This window comes from Rhinatrema bivittatum, chromosome 7, assembly GCF_901001135.1.
Source record: "Rhinatrema bivittatum chromosome 7, aRhiBiv1.1, whole genome shotgun sequence".
Classification (NCBI taxonomy): Eukaryota; Metazoa; Chordata; class Amphibia; order Gymnophiona; family Rhinatrematidae; genus Rhinatrema; species Rhinatrema bivittatum.
The window spans coordinates 224,302,644-224,322,283 of record NC_042621.1 but is presented as its reverse complement, the minus strand read 5'-3'; the positions used below and the strand labels follow the sequence as shown (position 1 = coordinate 224,322,283).

Here is a 19,640-nt window from a genome sequence, read left to right as displayed (position 1 = left end):
GTCTGACATTACTTTGACTGACTTGTCTCGGAGTCTGTGACTGAACCGTAGGCAGGCTAGTCTGACTGCCCGGGCCTCTAGGCGATTGATGTTCCACCCCGACTCTTCTTTGTTCCATTGCCCCTGGGCGGTTAAGCTCCTGGCAGTGTGCTCCCCATCCTCGTAGGCTGGCGTCCATGGTGAGCAGGATCCAGGATGGTGAGGATAGTCTCACTCCCTGGCTCAGATGGCCTTCTTGTAGCCACCATCATAGTTGGGTCCGAACTTTGTCTGGGAGCTGAAGACGTACAGTGTAGTTCTGGGACAGTGGATTCAATTGCGATAGTAGTGAGCGTTGTAGGGGGTCTCATTTGGGCTCTTGCCCATGGCACTACTTCCAGTGTGGATGCCATGAGGCCGAGGACCTGTAGGTAGCCCCATGCTGTGGGGCGAAGCTCACTCAACAGGGTTCGCAACTGGGTCATCAATTTCAATCTCCTTGTCGGTGTCAGGATGACCTTGTCTAGTTTGGCGTCGAACCGGACTCCCAAGTATTCTAGAGATTGGGAGGGCTGCAGGCATCTCTGGTTTGTGTTGACCACCCACCTGAGGCTCTCCAGTAGAATTTTGACTCTGTTGGTCGCCTGGTGGCTTTCCTCTGGGGAGTTCGCCCTGATCAGCCAATCATCTAGATAAGGATGTACGAGGATTCCTTCCTTCCTCAGTGTTGCTGCCACTACCACCATGATCTTGGTGAACGTCCGGGGTGCTGTGGCTAACCCGAATGGTAGTGCCTAGAACTGGTAGTGACGGTCCAGGATCATGAAGCGTAGAAAACGCTGATGCTCTTGATGGATCGGAATGTATAGGTAGGCTTCCGACAGGTCCAGGGATGTAAGGAACTCTCCCGGTTGTATCGCCCTTATTACCGAGTATAGGGTTTCCATGTGGAAGAGAGGAATCTTCATGAGGTGGTTGACCGACTTTAGGTCCAGGATGGGCCTGAACGTTCCTTCTTTCTTGGGAATGATAAAATAGATGGAATAATGCCCAGTATTTATTTGTTGTGCGGGCACCGGTGTTATAGCCTCTAAGGCTAGTAATCTGGTCAGTGTACCTTCCACTGCCATCCTCGTGGAAGGGTCGTGGCAGGGGGATTCCACAAACTTGTCCAGAGGGAGGTGGTGGAAATCCAGATAATATCCCTCTTGAATGATGGCTAGGACCCACTTGTTCAAAGTTCTCGACCCATCTTTGGTAGAATAGGGCAAGTCTGCCCCCTATGGCTTCTTCCTTTGGACGGGTCGGCTGAATTTCATTGTGGGGTGCGACTGGGGCTTGGGCCCGAGCTGGCTCCCCTTTTGTTGTGCTTGTTCCGAAAGGACTGGTTCCGGCCTGCGGGGAGGGTCGCTTGATATGTGCTTCTGTATGGGTTGAAGCGCTGTGATCCTCTGCCCCTGGAAGATCGGGGGAAGGGTCGCTGGTTTCTCTTATTCCTGTCCTCCGATAGCCGCAGCAGTGGGGATTCACCCCATTTGTTGGCTAATTTCTCCAGTTCGCTTCAGAACAGGAGGGTTCCCTTGAAGGGCATCCTTGTGAGTCTCGTTTTGGAAGATGCATCAGCCGACCAGCTTCGGATCCAGAGTTGTCTTCTGGCTGCCACGGTTGATGACACTCTTCTAGCTGTGGTTCGCACCATATCAGAAGCGGCATCCGTGAGGAATGATACTGCTGGTTCCAGGTCTTCCCCAGGAGTGTTGTTCCTGGTCGGTGATAAGCAGGTGCGTGTCACCACGGCACAGCAGGCCGCATTCTGTAGAGACATAGCAGAGGCGTCAAAGGACTGTTTGAGGATGGATTCCAGCCGTCTGTCTTGAGCATCCTCGACTGCTGCTCTTCCCTCCACTGGGATAGTAGTGCACTTCAAAACCGCGCAGACCATGGCATCCACTTTCGGACATGCCAGGAGGTCTTTGGCAGCTGGGTCCAGAGGGTACATGGCTGCCAGAGCATACCCCCCTTTGAACATAGTCTCCGGGGCATCCCATTCCAGGTCAATTAGCTGCTGGACGGCTTGTAATAGTGGGAAATGACGGGAGGTCTGATGGAGTCCCTCTAGTAGGGGATTCATCTTAGGTTCCCCTGAGGCACTTGTGCCCTGGGTAGCAAGCTCCTTCAAGCTGGTGTGACCAGGTCTGGAAGCTCGTCCTTGGTGAAGAAGCATCTCATGGTTTGGTGGGGCTCTGTCCCTGGAGGGAGATCCCCTTCCTCCAGGGGTTCTGAATCATCATCTGAGTTGTCCATGTCCCCGAAGGTGGGGCTTCTGGGTGGTGGAATCACTTCCCTGAGCATAGAGGGTCCTGGGATGTTGAGGTCCTCTGGTTGAGCTTGTGGCCGTATTATCGGAGGCCCCGGTGCATGTGGATGAAGGTATGCAGACCTTTGAAGAATTCCACCCAGGAGATAGATGTTGGGTCTAAATTAAGAGGCACTGTATCCCTGGGGAGCCCCTTTGAGGGAGGGTCTCGCTGGGAGATGCTAGGTCCGGCATACTGTTCGAGAGGCTAGAACCCGGCACTGGCTGAGGAGGGCAATGGGCTGGATCACCTAGGTCCTCCTCGCACTGTATACACAGGGCCGTGGTCTCCTCATGCTGTGCAGCTCTAATATGGCATGCTGGGCAAAGGCCCTGAGCCTTGAGTTTCTTTTCCGATGGTGCCATGGCTTGTACGAGTAAAATGCAGTTATGAGCTCTGGTGCGTCGAAGTTGTGTGCATAGATTTGGTGCGTGCTCAGGGAGATGTGCGCGCTGTTGTGCGCACAGATCGAAGTTATGCGCCCGGCACAGTAAGCGAGTGGCTATGTGCATCACCTGTGCGCATGGAACTTGAGCGCGCGACGTTGTGTGCACAAGGTATTTCTGTGCACGGATCGGGACGGCGGACAGGGCGGTGAACAGATCAAAATGGTGACGGCGACCACGCGGACAATATGGCAACCACTTCAGAGGGTCTCCACGTGGGAGGACTCTCGGATCTAACTGGGGTCTAGCCCTGCTAGGGCAGATCAACCCGGTGGCACTGGTCCCGGCTGGTGACTCGTGCGACTCTTCGAGCTTCGGAGACCGGAGACTTTTAAATAGATTTTTACCTTACCTTGTCTCGGCACTTCCTGGTCTTGTTCCGGGCAGTCTCTGGCTGTGGTGGGAGAGGGAAAATACCTTCACCGCCGCACTCGAAGATGTACCCGCTGCCTCTCAGCCTCAACCGATATCGGGGGCTAGGTCCCTGCCAAGGGTCGGCCGCCGGACCGAGGCTTACCTCCGAGGGACCATGGAAATCACCTCTGGAATTCTCAACTGGGGGAGGGACCCAATGGGTGTCACCGCAGGAGAGTGGGGCTCGTCTGTAGAGGTAAGATTTCTTATTTTGGTTTTCTTTGGTAAAATTACTCTAACGCCTTGCGGGCGTGCGTAGAGTCCCTAACTGCTATGGAGATGGAAAATACTGAAGAGCTGCACTTCCTGCAGGGGTATATGTACTAGGGCTGACGTCAGATTGAAATCTGATCCGTCTCCAACTGCTGTCAGGAGTACACTATACCCATTGGTCCGAGTCCATCTGCTACATGCTAGGAAACTAACACTACCAACTCTTATTATACGCAGTAGACCACCAAATGGCTTTCAGGGGTGGTAATAACTTTCAGTCACTACTAACCTGAGCCAGATTTGAACTGGTGACCTAGAAGTGAAAAACTCTTCAAGCCTATGCCAAGTTCCTTTCAGTCATCCAGTTCTCCATATAATTAAGTTCCTATTCCTTCAAAAACTCAAATTTATAGCCTGAAAAAATGGCAACTTTCTGACAATAAAAATGCCTAACCATTTAAGAGGTTAACTTATTTAAAAAATTCTGTGAATATACTGGCCAGAAAATGTTTTGTCAACATCAGGTACACATAAACTTTATTTTACAAAACATGGATTATGGAAGAGACAAACAAAATTCCAATTTTCATTTGTATTTCAATTTTTAGAAAAGTTCTGCAGCAATTACTTTTTTAACTCAGATTAACTTTCTGATTGTACTATCAGTGACAGTACAATCGATAAGTAATAATCTTCTTCCCCAGGGCTTCTGACTTTGGAGGCTGGAATCTACTTTCTGCATCCAAAAACGTTTATAAATGCAAATTGCCTCTCCTGACTCACCGCCTAAGAATTTTCTTTGGCAGAGAGAGCGTGTGTGTATGTATGGAAAGTATACACCGTACTTTAAGCCATTCAGCAGCAATCAAGAATGGCTGCACACACAAGCTTTTGCATTCTGTGGCATATTAAAAAGGGATTCCATTAATAATGGTGGAGATTCTAGATTTTGCTGAATAAAGAATAAAGTGGACAATCCGGAATCTACAACAAAAATGAAACATTCTGTACTGGGTTTAAAGACTTGGTCTTCTGAATAAAGTCATCCAGTCCTGGAAAAACGCAGATAGCCTGCATCATTCAGCAATCATGTCTGGGGTAAAGAGCAATATTACAACGATCTAAAAGGGCCAGGCCCATGGAAACGTTTTTGTTATTCTGATGAGCTACTGTCACTATGTACAAATTTCAAGCAATGATTAGAAAATATTAAAATCGGTTGGGAAAAGCATTTGTCAGCACTGTGTTTAAGAGAAGAGCATTTCAGCATTCCTGTAACACGGCACTCTGACGGAATCAAATTAGAATACAGAACTGCTGGGGCCTGAGTTGTGCGATGCGTTAAAGAGTTAAAAGCTGAAAAGATTTGTTCTCAAGCCACATTACCCCTGAGACTCCTGATCACTTATATAGGGCCTCCTTTGTTTCCAGCTTTGGATTTTCTTCTGCTACCTATCAAGCAGGCTATAAACAAATCTCAGTACACTGAAGCCGGGACGAAGCTATGGGTCACCCGCGGGCCAGGAGATGGCAGAGGTAGCCTACCCGGACTATAGGGGGGACTAAGTGGCAGCCTCAGAAGTTGGAAGGGGTAAAGGGGGGGAAAGAGTGCTAGCATCAGGGTGGGGAAGGGGGGGGGGGGGGTAGAAGAGATTATGCATGAGAATGATTTAGTAAGAAAGTTCATCCCCATCCCCTCATGTGCATTCAGTGGTATAGCCAGGGGTGATTGTTTGCCAAGACCCACGGTTAAGTATATAAAATCCCAATGGCATGCCCAGTGAATGTAAACAACTTGCTGCAAATGATGTTTCTTTCTGCTAAAAAGATACAACTTTCATGGGAGTAGCCAATAATATTAACAGAATACTTTTTGTGTGCTTAGTTCAAAAAGAACTACTTCGAAGCTGTTGAGATATTACCAGTTATCTTAGTATCTTTGAATTGTAAAGCAGTTATCAGGCCAATGCAATATCAGCGCATGTAAAACGGGTGCACGTGATTGAGCGTCCGCTCTCCTAACGAGCGCCGATCCACCTCTCCCGGGTGCCCGATCCAATATTTAAATTACATGCTGTGGTAAAAAGGAGGTGCTAGGGAAAACTGTGTCCCCCTAGTGCCTCCTCGGCATCGGGAAAGGTGGCTGTCACTGCAGGTTAGGAAAGGGAAGCTCACAATACGAGCGCCCATTTTCTCCCGCTACAGCACAATATACACGGCTTGGACAGCGTATATTGTGGGTGTATATTGGGCACCCAGAAATGTGTTTCCCCCCCGAGTTTTTTTGGCTTTTTTTTTGTTTTTTTGAATATTCCACTTTCTGTGGTCCCTCCTACTTAGAATTGCCACGATACTAGCAGGAGGCATCACAGAACGCAGGAATTTTGTATTTTTACAATGAGCCCCGGGCTGGCATAAAATCTGCCGATGCCCTGGCCGAGCAGGACATTTTTTGCATCTCAGGGATTAGTTAATAGCACTCATCTAGATGTAATTTACATGTGATGATCGCTATTAGCTATGCGCTCGATTGGATGCGCTAATATTCATTTTGCATCGGAGGTTATGGACGCACATCTAAAACACGCGTCCAATCACGTGTTGAGCCGTGTGCTGGAATCAGCCTGTCTGTTCATTAAATGAACCACAAACTGACACTTTTTAATACTGTAGTGGTAATATTTTTAAAACAATTTTGTTGGCAATAAAACAAAAGAGCACTAACATCTATAGCTTTACCCAGGGCAAGTCTTGCCTCACAAATCTGCTTCACTTTTTTGAAGGAGTTAATAAACATGTGGATAAAGGTGAACCGGTAGATATAGTATACTTGGATTTTCAGAAGGCGTTTGACAAAGTTCCTCATGAGAGGCTTCTAGGAAAAGTAAAAAGTCATGGGATAGGTGGCGAGGTCCTTTCGTGGATTGCAAACTGGCTAAAAGACAGGAAACAGAGAGTAGGATTAAATGGGCAATTTTCTCAGTGGAAGGGAGTGGACAGTGGAGTGCCTCAGGGATCTGTATTGGGACCCTTACTGTTCAATATATTTATAAATGATCTGGAAAGAAATACGACGAGTGAGATAATCAAATTTGCAGATGACACAAAATTGTTCAGAGTAGTTAAATCACAAGCAGATTGTGATAAATTCCAGGAAGACCTTGTGAGACTGGAAAATTGGGCATCCAAATGGCAGATGAAATTTAATGTGGATAAGTGCAAGGTGATGCATATAGGGAAAAATAACCCATGCTATAATTACACGATGTTGGGTTCCATATTAGGTGCTACAACCCAAGAAAGAGATCTAGGTGTCATAGTGGATAACACATTGAAATCGTCGGTTCAGTGTGCTGCGGCAGTCAAAAAAGCAAACAGAATGTTGGGAATTATTAGAAAAGGAATGATGAATAAAACGGAAAATGTCATAATGCCTCTGTATCGCTCCATGGTGAGACCGCACCTTGAATACTGTGTACAATTCTGGTCGCCGCATCTCAAAAAAGATATAATTGCGATGGAGAAGGTACAGAGAAGGGCTACCAAAATGATAAGGGGAATGGAACAACTCCCCTATGAGGGAAGACTAAAGAGGTTAGGACTTTTCAGCTTGGAGAAGAGACGACTGAGGGGGGATATGATAGAGGTGTTTAAAATCATGAGAGGTCTAGAACGGGTAGATGTGAATCGGTTATTTACTCTTTCGGATAGTAGAAAGACTAGGGGACACTCCATGAAGTTAGCATGGGGCACATTTAAAACTAATCGGAGAAAGTTCTTTTTTACTCAACGCACAATTAAACTCTGGAATTTGTTGCCAGAGAATGTGGTTCATGCAGTTAGTATAGCTGTGTTTAAAAAAGGATTGGATAAGTTCTTGGAGGAGAAGTCCATTACCTGCTATTAAGTTCACTTAGAGAATAGCCACTGCCATTAGCAATGGTTACATGGAATAGACTTAGTTTTTGGGTACTTGCCAGGTTCTTATGGCCTGGATTGGCCACTGTTGGAAACAGGATGCTGGGCTTGATGGACCCTTGGTCTGACCCAGTATGGCATTTTCTTATGTTCTTATGTTAGCACAGAGGTGGATTCTACTCTTCCCTCCTCTCTTTCAAGAGCAGGGAGATGGCCCCGGGCCCCTTATCATCACATGGCTCCCTCCTCCAGCTCTGGTTCTGGATCCTGTACCTAACAATCACTGCCATGGCCCAATCTGCCACCGCACGGTCTTCCGGATTCTGAGAGCAGAAGGCTTTGTAAGCCCGCAGTCTTGGTAACAGATCCCAGGGACCACCCTGCTGCACTGGAGTAGAGAGGGGAGGCAGCGACGGAAGCATCAAAGCTTGAAGCTGCCTCGGGTGGCAAAACTCCTTGCGCTGGCCCCATTAAGATCCGATTTGTATTCATTAGATTACAGTTTAAAAACCTTCTGAAAACACTTTGAACTTAGTGCCTTGTTTAACAAATATAAGACAAAGTATATCAAAGCGCTGCTGTGCTGACCTTTCTCTAGAGCCTCATGCAAGTAAAGGACCGTTTGGCCTGTCCTGTCTGCTCTAGCCATGGAGATCTCCCAGCCATCCACTTTAGAAGCAGGACTGCCTGCAAGGAGATTATTGTTCTCCTTTTTGCTCTTAGCTGGGAAGTGTAGCAAAGTCGGCTTGTTGGCCATGCTAGGAAACTTGCTCCATTCACCTTGAGCACATTTAAGAACGTACCAAATCTCAGCAGCATGTTGACTGACCTTGCTTCATCCTCAAGAGTTCAATCCAGCTGCACAACTATTCTGAGCTTCGTCATCTCACCTTTCTGGCCCCCTACCATGCTGGATAGGTGAGCGTGTAATTTCCAACCCCACTCCCCCCACATTTCTTGTATCCTATACCTCTCCTCAACTTTTTTCTGTGATGGACTCGAACATGCTTCATTCACTCAGTTTTAATCACTACTATCGGTGCAGGGAGGCTATTCCTATCAGCAGGGTTTACAAGTTCCTCCAGGACTTGCCTAGCAGGAACAAAATAAGCTTGCCATGTACTCCTTTTGGCATCCTCTCCCCAAAAAGTATATTTCGAGAGGACAATGGGAGTACAGTCAACACCCCCCGCAATCCACCCCTATAAAACCCTCTCTCTCTCCTTCTTTTTCTCTCTTCCTCCAGATCCCACCTTTCTCCCCAGTCCCCCAGCTCTGCTACTGTAGGTCTCTATCCTTTGGGGCCCCAACTGGGACTGAAGATGTCACAGCCTCATCTGCAGCCTAACAGATTTTTCAGTCCTATTCCTGCATTTCTTCAGAGCCTCCACCTCTCTTCATGTTAGGACACCTTGTCCTTGAATTTTTTTTTTTTCCTTTCAATGGAGAACACCCTCTTCCTGTCCTTTGTTGAAACCAGCTAAATATTTGAATGCTTCTGTCATATCCTGTCTTTCCTTTCTTTCTTCCAGCGAGTGCACTGAGTTACTAAAGCCTCTGTACGTAGAGTCTGTGTTGTAGACGCTGTAACAGTTTGATGGTCCTTCCCCAAACGGCTCATCTTTTCACTGTCCTTAGGAAGGAAGGTAGGACCTCCAGAACAGATATGGTACTCGAGATGGGGTCTCACTAGTGAACTTACGACAAAAAAAAAAAAAAAAAGACAGTTTTACCTCTTTTTCCCTGCCAGCGATACCTCTCCTAATACACTTTAACACTGTTAGAGCTTCCTGCTGCTTTAATACTCTGACTGGCAACCTTCAAGGCTTACTCCTAGGTCCCTTTCTGTTTGGAAGTTGCCAGGTATTGTCCTCCTAATGTGGCAAAATATTGATAATGCGGCTAATAGCTTTTGTATTCCTGATGCATGCATTATACTTCTTTTTGCAGCTTTCAAACTTTTGACCAGTTTTCCAGGTTTTTTTTAATCCTCTCATTTTTTCCCGTCTTCATGGCGTGTCTAACATGTTACAGAAATGCATCGCCTGCAAAAGAGGAAATTTTCCCCTCAAGTCCCTCTGCAAGAATGTCACACAGTGTCACTAAAAAACAGCCAGCCTAGCACTGAGCTATGAGGTGCCCCTCTGGTCACTTTACTGTCACCAAAGTGGACTCCAGTGACAACCACTCTGAGCTCTGCTGCTTAACCAGTTCCTCACCTACAGGCCGATACAGAAAAACCTGTGGGAGAGCCAGCGAGTGCCGGCTCTCCCGACGTGCGCCCAGGCCACTCTCCTGGGCGCGCGGTTCACTAAACCGAGGCATGCAAACGAGGACCCACAGTAAAAGGAGGCGCTAGGGACACTAGCACATCCCTAGTGCACCCTTTTTGACAGAAGTGGCGGCTGTCAGCGGGTTTGACAGCAGACGCTCAATTTTTCTGGCGTCTGTTCTCGAGCCCGCTGACAGCAACGGGTTCGGAAAATGGACACCGGCAAAATTGAGCATGAGAGAATATTTGCATGCATTGCCTCCATAACGTGCACATTTTCTCTCATGCATATGCATTATGGATATCCTGAAAACCCGACTGGCTTAGGGGTCCCCAGGACAGGGTTGGAAACCACTGCTTTTCTTAAACAGTGTTTTTATAGCTTTGGCCATTACTGGGTTAGATTGATATGTCTATAGATCACCTTGTTTCTTCAGATAAGAAAACTGGATTCTTTTTGTCCTTGCTGGGTGCCATTTTCAGCTGGCTACGAGTGTTTTAATTGGGAATTTAACAGTACTTTCTCCTAATTTTGTTTCTACTGGAATATTTAGAATTGCAAAGAAATGGTGTACGCTAGCTGGAAATGCTGATCATCCTCTGTGTCAATTCTGGGGATGGGGACGGTCTCAAAAGTGTGTCACTGCCCCTTCAATTAATCCCATATATAGGCCATCTACTTTAGTTCTTCTTAACCCTGCCCCATTGTTTTAACTCAGTACCTCTTGGGTTTTTTTTGTTGTGCCTCTCACCTGTCCTCTCTCCCTAGACGACAAATTCCAAGGAATAGGAACAGTCCATTATGTCACAATGTGTGTGTCTCTGTACAGTGCTGTGTACATCTAATATATGCCCTACTAACCATGACAATATAGTTACCCGTCTCCTCCTCAGTCCTTTTCATTTGTCTTCCATGTTTCTAAAGAGTAACTGAACAGAGCTGTGCAGGGTGTCCCTAATGTAAAGGGCACCCCCCTCACCCTTTCACCTTATTCTGCCTCTTCTGGGATGCGTAAACTATGAATACAGTAAGAACAACTACTGAGTGGACACAGAAGTTTCTCTAAAGAGATGATGTGGCCACAGTAAATTGTGAGAACATTCTATTCAGAAAACATACATGAGAATTAAGACCAAATAAAAAAGAAAACAAAGTCAAGCTGCATTTTTAAAGAATCTAGTTAGTACTACTACTTTAATCACCAACAAAGCTGTTAGGAATGCCAATACAGCTTTTAAAGTTAAGTAAATAATGAAATAAAGCAGTCACGCACCTTGAACTCTCCTATAAGACAATCTGCTCGTATGGAACCAGAATTGTATACCTTAAATTATTAAAAAAAAAAAAAAAAAAAAAAAATGAAGTTAAGGATGCTTTCATATTTTCATAAGAATGATTATTGTAAAATACTTGCTTCCATATAAACAATTTTTTCTTACCCGAATGCTTACTGTTTCATCTAACAACTCTAAAGGTGTCATATTGACATTGTAGAAAAATATCTGTAACAAAATATATTTAGAACATCATTTACATGTGGTAATTTTTGTACAACTGAAGAAGTTATTCACTGCAGGCTAATTAAATTCACTCTCACTTACTAGCAAATAAAATGCTTTATTTCTATACAAGATTAGCTACGGTAAAAGTAATTTCTTCATATGAATGTGCGTTTGGCTGAACAACAATCCAGCAAAGGGCATGGGCTTTAATATACCAGCAACAACTTATGCTAAGTGCTCACTTACAGACACACCGAAACCTAGGGAAGACTACTTTCAAATTCTACCCAGGAAGAATCTGCCCTCCAAATACTATTTAGAAATTCACCGTTGGGTAGATATCTGCAACTACTAGCATCAAGTTGGTCAAAATAGAATAACGGACAGGTGAAAGCATTAACAAGGATTAAAAACTGGTTCAGAAGAGAAAAACATTGTAACCAGCCTTGTTCAGTGCAGTTTTAACTGTTTTTGTTTTGATGTTCAATAAATGCAGACATGTCTCATCCAACTACTCACCTCATCAAAAAAAGGATTGTTTCCTCTCTTTATTCTTGTTCGATGTGTCTGACCAGCTACATGGACTTTGACTACTGGTTTTATGTTATTGCCAACTAACTGACGGCCTTCAATGATCCTTATGCGAACCTGCAAAGATAAGTTACACAGAGCAGGTTAAGTCTTACAGTAAGTGGAATAAGGTCATGTTCCACATTCCTCAAAAATCAACTGGTAGTGGATTTACACTGCTTGTTCTCTATAGGCCTTTCCCTAGAAACATGGAACAAGTAAAGGGAAATTCAATCATTTTACCGAGAGAGCTAAACCCACCAACAGATTGTATCAAGCCTCCTAGATCGAGTATAATTCTATTTGTTTAGAAAATGAAATTTTTTTTATACAGTTATTGAAATTCTAGAACAGAAAGTTCCTGTCAAGCATGAAAATTCCATTTTCTTCAAGCCCCTTTCCAGCAGACTGTACTGTTAGGTGAGTAAACGTCCCTTTTGTTCCACACCCCCATCTTCTAACACCCGATAGCAATGGGTTACCATCTGGTACTGAGCTTTAAACATGCTCAAAACCTCTTGCATTATTCATCTGGAATATTACACCTACAGAAGAACTCTCAGCAATGTTTTCCCACTAATTCATTACCACTGAAGTACAATGTTCGTTCTAGACATTTGTAGGTATATTCCTTTACTAAAGAGAAAAATCTCTCAAGATTTGGCAGATAAGCATTGCCCTTCCCCTTGTAGTTGATATAGCTTCTGAAAAACCATGTCTGATTGGTACTGCAGCTGAAGTGACAATGGGGTGTAAGAAGTAGACTGCTATATTCAGGCCTGCTGTGGAGGAAGCCAAATTCTCAAATCTTATAAAGCAGTAGTGTACCAATTTCCAGGAATTACAGTACTATATTTTTGAGAGAAAAGAATTGGTTATCCCCTGGTGCAGAGATTTCTTGTCTATTGGTATGTCATTTTTAAAAAGGGGCAGGGTATCATACAGTAGTTTAACAATTAAAAAAAAACCAAACAAAAACAATACTCCCTCCAAAACTACCAAACCAAAAAAAATGTAAAAATAAGAACTGGTCATTAAAAATCCCAAGCCCTTGCTGTTAGCAATGCTCTGGTGACTAGAGGCTCATATTGGAAAGAGAGGTGGTAATACATGTTTGATTTAGTGGTTAAATATAATAATGCTTTATTTTCATTAGAACTTACCAACAGCTTAAAATTAGAATTGCATTGGATTAAAGTCAAACAAAATCGAGCCAAAAAAAAAAGTGGTCAGCTCTGCCCCTTGTATTCAAATACACTTGTACAACAGAATGTACTATAGCACCGAAGGAATTGTCCTTTGTTCGCCAGCTGTGTTACCACATACTTTTTAAACATTTTAATCCACAAATAGAAAAGTAAAAATTAGAATGCTTAAAATTACTTATTGTTTCTAACATTGAGTGCAGGGCACCTATTGACTGAACATATAGAACAAGGAACCAGATGTACCATCAATGCCACAGAAAAAAATCCCCAACCTGCTACTTTTATAATTTAAATGTTAGCCTCTTTTTTCCTATCCATTAGTTCCTGTGCCCCACGTTCTAGTTAATCTGAAAAAGTAGGCAAAAAAAAAAAAAAGCGTTTTTACTTAATACCAAAATGTTAATTATAGATCACAAATTCTAACACATTTCACACCTGAAAATCTTGGGGCTTATTGGAAAGGATTCTTCTAGTCTTCTTTCCTTTAGCAATTCGCCGTGCAATCTGAGCATCAGGCTGTCCAGCTGGAACTCCTGGGACAATTCCACCATACCCTGTATCAACCATGTCTTCATCACCTCCATATTCTTCGCCATCTAGTATGGTGAAAAACAAACAATTTAAACAAGAGGTTTTGCAAAACATTTCCTCTGCCTCTAAAATGAAGTGATGCTGTTCTAGATTTTCTAAAATATTGACAACTTCTTGAATCACCAAATGTCTTTGTTCTTGTGCCTGGCTCTCAAATACGCCTCTCTCGGCTCCAAGCAAAGAACCATTATCACCGTGAACAATGCATCATGGCACGTGGGGATTTTGGGAACCAAGATGGCGTCCCACCTGCCCTCATTTACGTTTTCTTTACAATTTTATGGTTTTTGTTTAAAAAAAAATAAAAAAAAATGATAGCATATAATTATCAAAATACCTGCAAAACCTAAAATGAATTGTATGGATTGTTAAGCTCTGCAGTTAAGAGCTATAACATTTAACTGTTAAACTATCTAAGTAGAATTACCAGCTTGCACCGAAAACATGTTTTCTATCATTGTTTACCTTTTGCAATGCAAAATTTTCTTTAAATAATTTAAAGAAATAAAGGCCGTTTGAGATGTATATTTTGTATATAGTCTAGATAACAATTCCACTCAAAAGCTATTATACTTGCGGAATGCAAATACAATAATTGTAATAATTAGTAATTACTAATGGCAGAATGTTAAATGAAAAATGCACAGGCTCCACTACAGTGACTCAAACTGCCCTTTGTTATCCGGGGTGGAGGTACTGGGGGTGAGGCCTGATTTGGAAGCCAGTTCATATGTGAGGGCCCCAGCAGGGGAGATGTCTATGAAGGAAAAAAATCATGATCAGGATCCCTGGCTCAAGCAGGCGACAGACAGCTCGTGCCCCACCTCTCACAGCCAATTGGCTCTTGTGAGCAGAACGAGCCAATCTGCTGTGGGAGGCAGAAGGCAGAGCTTCTTCACACTCCCAGTGAACAGATCTACAGGAGGTAAGAGAACTAGTGGGGAGAGTGGAAGAGCTGGATGGGAGCAGAGACAACTGAAAGCACCAAGGAAGGGACGAGAGCACTGGGCGAGGGATGAAAGCACAGGATGGAGAAGGCTGAGAGCAGAAGAAGAGGGAAAATAATGCAATGGATGGGAGGCAAAGAAATTAGATCACTGGAAAGGAGGAGGGAAGTGAGGGATAAAAGCACAGGGCTGGAGAAGGATGAAAGTACTTGGGAGGAAAGAGTGTTCAGAACACTGGGCAGGAGAAGACAGGGGCGAGAGCAGTGGGATGGAAGTGTGGGGTGAATGCACAGGGTAGAAGGGATTTATGGATTAAGAGCACTGAGCACACGGGAGAGATAGCTGAGAGCACTTGGCACGGGGACCCTGGCAGGAGAGAAGAGCAGCCAGGGCTGATGGCAGAGGGGAGAAGACAGGGCATGGGCAGGCGGAAGGAGTGTACATTTGTGTTGGTGGCACCAAATGAAAACTTGCACCAAGACCCTAGTGATCATTGTGCCACTACTGCTCTTTAGCAGCACACATCCAAATGTACTCTCTTAGATCTACCCGGAATTTAAAGCTTTTATTCCACTGCACAGAAGATTCTGAGACAAACTAATGCAAACATCTTGCTAGGCGGAACAAATCTTTTTTACACAGCACTAACACAGATACCTCACGGAGGCAGTGGAATGAAGAAGGCGCGCAGTGGCTGCTAATGAAATATGTCAACTAGATCCAGTATAAAGGCATAGTTGTAAAATGAGTGGGCCCAAGAGAGTCAATGGCATTCTGTTCAGCCTGGATATTTATCTACTGTCACTGAGCTTTATGTATTTTTGCTGGGAATATGAACTGCTGGCTTTAAGTTTCCTTTCTGCATTGTCCCCATTCCAGGGAGTCTCTCATTAATCGTTTCCTTCCACAAACATTGCATAAATGTCTGTCTCCATGGATATGCTTTGGATAATATCAACTTAAAGTGGACTCCTATCTTCCCTTTGTTCAGATTCATATTAAGCTTTGGGCTTTGTGGGGTAGCCACCTGAGAGCCCTTGCCCTTCTCCTAACCCTAACATTTGTCCCATCTCTGCTTCATATCTCATCTACACTACCTACTCAAGCAGAAGAGCTAGATGGCCCTCTCTTGTCATTTAAAGTACAGGTGCCCTCCACGATAAATGCACTGCTAGAAAATTCTACTATTGTCTTAATTTTATGTACTCTTCTCCTATTTTGGTTTAAAACATATTTGATCAACTGTACCATAAGGAATCATTTAAAAAAAAAAAATGCCACCCAAATGACCTTTCAGTTGTCAGTCAAAACATCCTGGCCCAGCAGAGAGGGAGTTAAGATGGCCGCCTGATAGCTGCACGTTTCAAGAGCTCCCGTTTTTGCTCTCATACGGAAAGTTTCTTCAGACTTTGAAATGCCACCAAAACGCAAGGGGAAGGTGAGGGTCTTTCCTTCAACACCCTCACTACCCGCAGGACAACGGACCATCCTTGAAGCTGCACAACTCTACCCGAAAGGAGAGACACTGATCCCTGCTGATGAATCCGGCAAGGAGGCCGCCGCTTCGTCTGGGGAATTATCACTCAGCCCTCCAGAGTTAAGGGTCCCACAGGCGATTTTGTCCTCATTACCGATTGAAACTGTGATGGAAACCTCGAGCGGACTGTGCTCAGAGGAGACCAGGCGATGGTGGAGTCAGAAAGATTAACACCGAAGCAAGGAGGAGACACAGACCAGGCTGAGGCAACGATTCAGGGAACGGTGCAACTCGAAGGCGGTAAGACTGTTCCTGCTTCAGTATCAGATATTCACTTGCCTATTGCTATGCAAGAAAACCAACCAGGTATTGTGTTTCCAGCCAAGCCGCCTGTGGTGACTTTGGACACTATTTGGGAATTAATGGCCCAGCAGAATGTGGCACTCCAGGCCTGTATGTAACAAATTTCCCACATTTCTTCAAGAATGGACTTAGTGACTCAAGACCACAATAGGAAATTAAATGATCAAGGAAATAAAATTCAGGCTATTGAGAACCAGTTTAAGGATATTCAAACTGTGCAGTCAAATACGATTTTAGACTGAACTAACCTAAATAGGAAAATGGAGATGTTGGAGAATCGATTTAGAAGATTCAATTTGAGACTGTTAAACTTTCCAAAGGTTATAGGAGAGATACCAAGGGTGACTTTAAGAAATTATTTTATTGAAATCTTACATATACCCCTTAAAGATATACCGGCGTTAAATAAGGTGTATTTCTTGCCTTACCAACGAGCAAGAGATAATAGGATAAACAACCAACTTGATTTGGAGAACTTGACAGATTTTCTTGAATCATCTGCTACTGAGATTGTGGAATGAGCCACTTTGTTAGCTTCCTTTATATATGAAAAAGACATGGGGATAATTATGAAAAGCTATTTTCAAAATATGGGGGCCCATTTCATGGGGCAATTTGTCCAGATCTTGCTAAAGCCACACAAGAACGGAGAAAGGGTTTTCTAGTACTAAGGCAGGAAACTAGAACCTTAGGAGCAAGTTTCCAGCTCAGATATCCATGTAGATGCATTGTAAAATTTAATAATTCTACCTATATTTTCTTCATACCAGAACATCTTAAGGTGTGGTTTAATTCCCAAAGAAGGGTGATAAGCATTTCATTACCCATGGTTAGTCCTATTACTTAACCTGTAGAAGGGGTAAAGATGTATCAGGCTATGACCAATTTCTTTGTTTTTTTTATTTCTTGATATTATATGGCTTCCTATAATTATTGCTTCCTCTCTGAAAATAATCTGGTGGTCTAAATAATGTTTGGAATTTCTTCTGTTGATTATGTTAAAGTTATGTTCCTATATTTTTCTGTACAAAGAATATAAATTGCTTTGTAATATTTTGAAAAGTAATAAATATAAAATTTAAAAAAAAAACATCCTGGCCCAGTTCTTTGCCGCTGCAGTGAGTTTCAATCTTCCCTGACCCCTTCTCCAACACTCTTACAGGCTTCTGACGCCAGCACAAAATGGCCCAGCCTCACCAAGTACTCCCATTCTGAATTCTAACACTGTTCAAGCTGCCATGAAGTAGGCATTTGCCATGCTGTGCTAACTAGAAACCTGTAGTCGAACGTTCAGAAAGAAGCTAAAAACTTGGCTTTTTACAAAAGCCTTCACTTAAAGGTCTCTCCCTAGGGTTGATTCACTCATTTCATACCCCATCACGTTAGAACTACGACTCAGTAGCCCTTAATTCTCCTGTTTGGCTCCACTTACTTCAATCTTCACCCATGTTTATTAAGTCGGTTGTAATTCCGACTTTGTTGATTGTTGTTTATTTATTTATTTATTATTTGTAATAATAATGTTAATTTTATTCCTAAATCGTCTTCAGCTCTATCTATAAGTTCTCAGCGTTAGCTGTAAGTTCTCATGATGTTAGACCTGTTATTTGTACCCTCTTGTTTGATATAATGTTCGATTGTTCGATGTAATTTCCAACTTTGGTTTTATGTAAACCGACGTGATATGTACCAGTACATGAACATTGGTATATAAAAGCTTTTAACTAAATAAATAAATAAACAAACAAACAAACAAACAAACAAACTCAGGCTGATGGTTTTCCAAGATCAGGCTCCCAGAGCCACTACTGTGCCATGCGCAATGCCAGCGACTGGGTCACAGCCTTGTTCCTGACCCTCTGCTGGATTTCCAGGCAAAGCAGCGCATGGCAGAGCTGTGTTACTGACTCTGAGCTCTGCAGGGCTTTCAGGAACGTTGAGCTATGCAGTGCACTGCTCACTCCCCCCCCCACACACACAGTTTTTGTGATGATGATTACTAAGAAATGCAGAACTGGCCAAAAGCGCAGCAGCACCAGGTAGGATGTAAAAAGACACAGCTGCCTCAGGGTGAAGAGAGACGCACAATGACTCATGCTGCAAAAATGAGTTTATGGATTTTTGCTGGGAGCATTAAGTGCTGCTTTAAGTTTCCTTTCCGCACTGTCCTCCTCCCACAGAGTCTTCTGTTAACCCTCTCTTTCTAAACATGAACACAGTGTTTAAAAAGGGAACTCTTCTGGATTTGTGTCCCCTCTGGGTACACACCTCTAATATTTAACTTCTGAGTCAGCTGGAAATGCCACCTAGCAAAATAAAGAGTTTATCTCACCTCTCAAATTGCTATTGCAAAATGGGATTGCCTCTTCCAGAGGAACCGGATGAAGCGCTGCACACTAAATGTTCCGATTATATCTTCTGAATTTATCTTTACTGCTTATCTACCTAGCTTTTTTTTTTCCCCAAATTGTGCTTTTTTTCTTACATACTTAGCCTTTTAAAGTTAGATTATTTTTTTCTCCTTTTTGTTCAGTTTATATTGTGGTTACTTGGAAACAGAACCTTTGTTTTGTATGCCCTACCACCTCACTTCCTTTTTTATTATATACACACAATTTCAGATGGGCAGATTTTCTTTCCTGTAAGGATCGTCAATGCTGTAAAAAAAAAAAAGAAAAAAAAAAAAAAAAGTCACAACTATGTGCCCATTTAAATGTAATTAGATCTCATTTGCTGAGTTTTACATAGAAATTCAATAAAATTTCATTGTAATTGCTTGGAAAATTTTAATGTTTCCAGAGTTTAAAAAAAAAAAAAAGAAAGAAAGAAAGAACAAAAGAAAGAAAGAAAAATGCAGACAGAAGTCCAGCAGCGGGATGGCAGCTATCCAGTGTTTTGCATGGAGTGCGACATGTATAATTATCTTCCTGTTGAGGAGAGGTTATGTGTGTACACCTGGTGCAAAGAGCTCAGGGAAGGAATACGATCTCTGGAGCAGCTAGGCAGACAGATATATAGAGGAGACCTTACAGATATAGTAGAGTCCCTCTTACACTCTAGCAGCCCCTGTGCTGCTCTGGAGGAGCAAGATGATCAGGAACCGAGGGAGGCAGAGGCATATAGTGGAGACCTTCAGGGACATACTAGAGCAGCATCACCTCCATTCTGGGAGCCTCTGTGCTGATTTGAAGAAGTATACCAGGAAGGAAAGCATCATCTTTCAGTGGCAGGAAGTGTTCCTGGAGGTGGGACTTGCTCTTCAGGTGATATGATATTCTCTCCATCTTCCTGGCTATGAGAACAGCAGGATAGGGATAGGATTGCTGTTATTGGCAATTAGGCATATAGCTACCTAGGTAGCTGGCAGCTGTAAGGATCGCTT

General features: G+C 43.5%; 1 protein-coding gene across 1 annotated transcript in view; it reads right to left on the bottom strand.

The window, feature by feature from the left end:
• MYOF (myoferlin) overlaps positions 1–19,640 on the bottom strand; it is a 386,224-nt gene that overhangs the window by 227,067 nt on the left and 139,517 nt on the right. Inside the window, 4 exon segments of the mRNA XM_029609901.1 lie at positions 10,874–10,924; positions 11,040–11,102; positions 11,622–11,750; positions 13,316–13,476. Of these exon segments, the coding sequence (XP_029465761.1) occupies positions 10,874–10,924; positions 11,040–11,102; positions 11,622–11,750; positions 13,316–13,476 (404 nt within the window).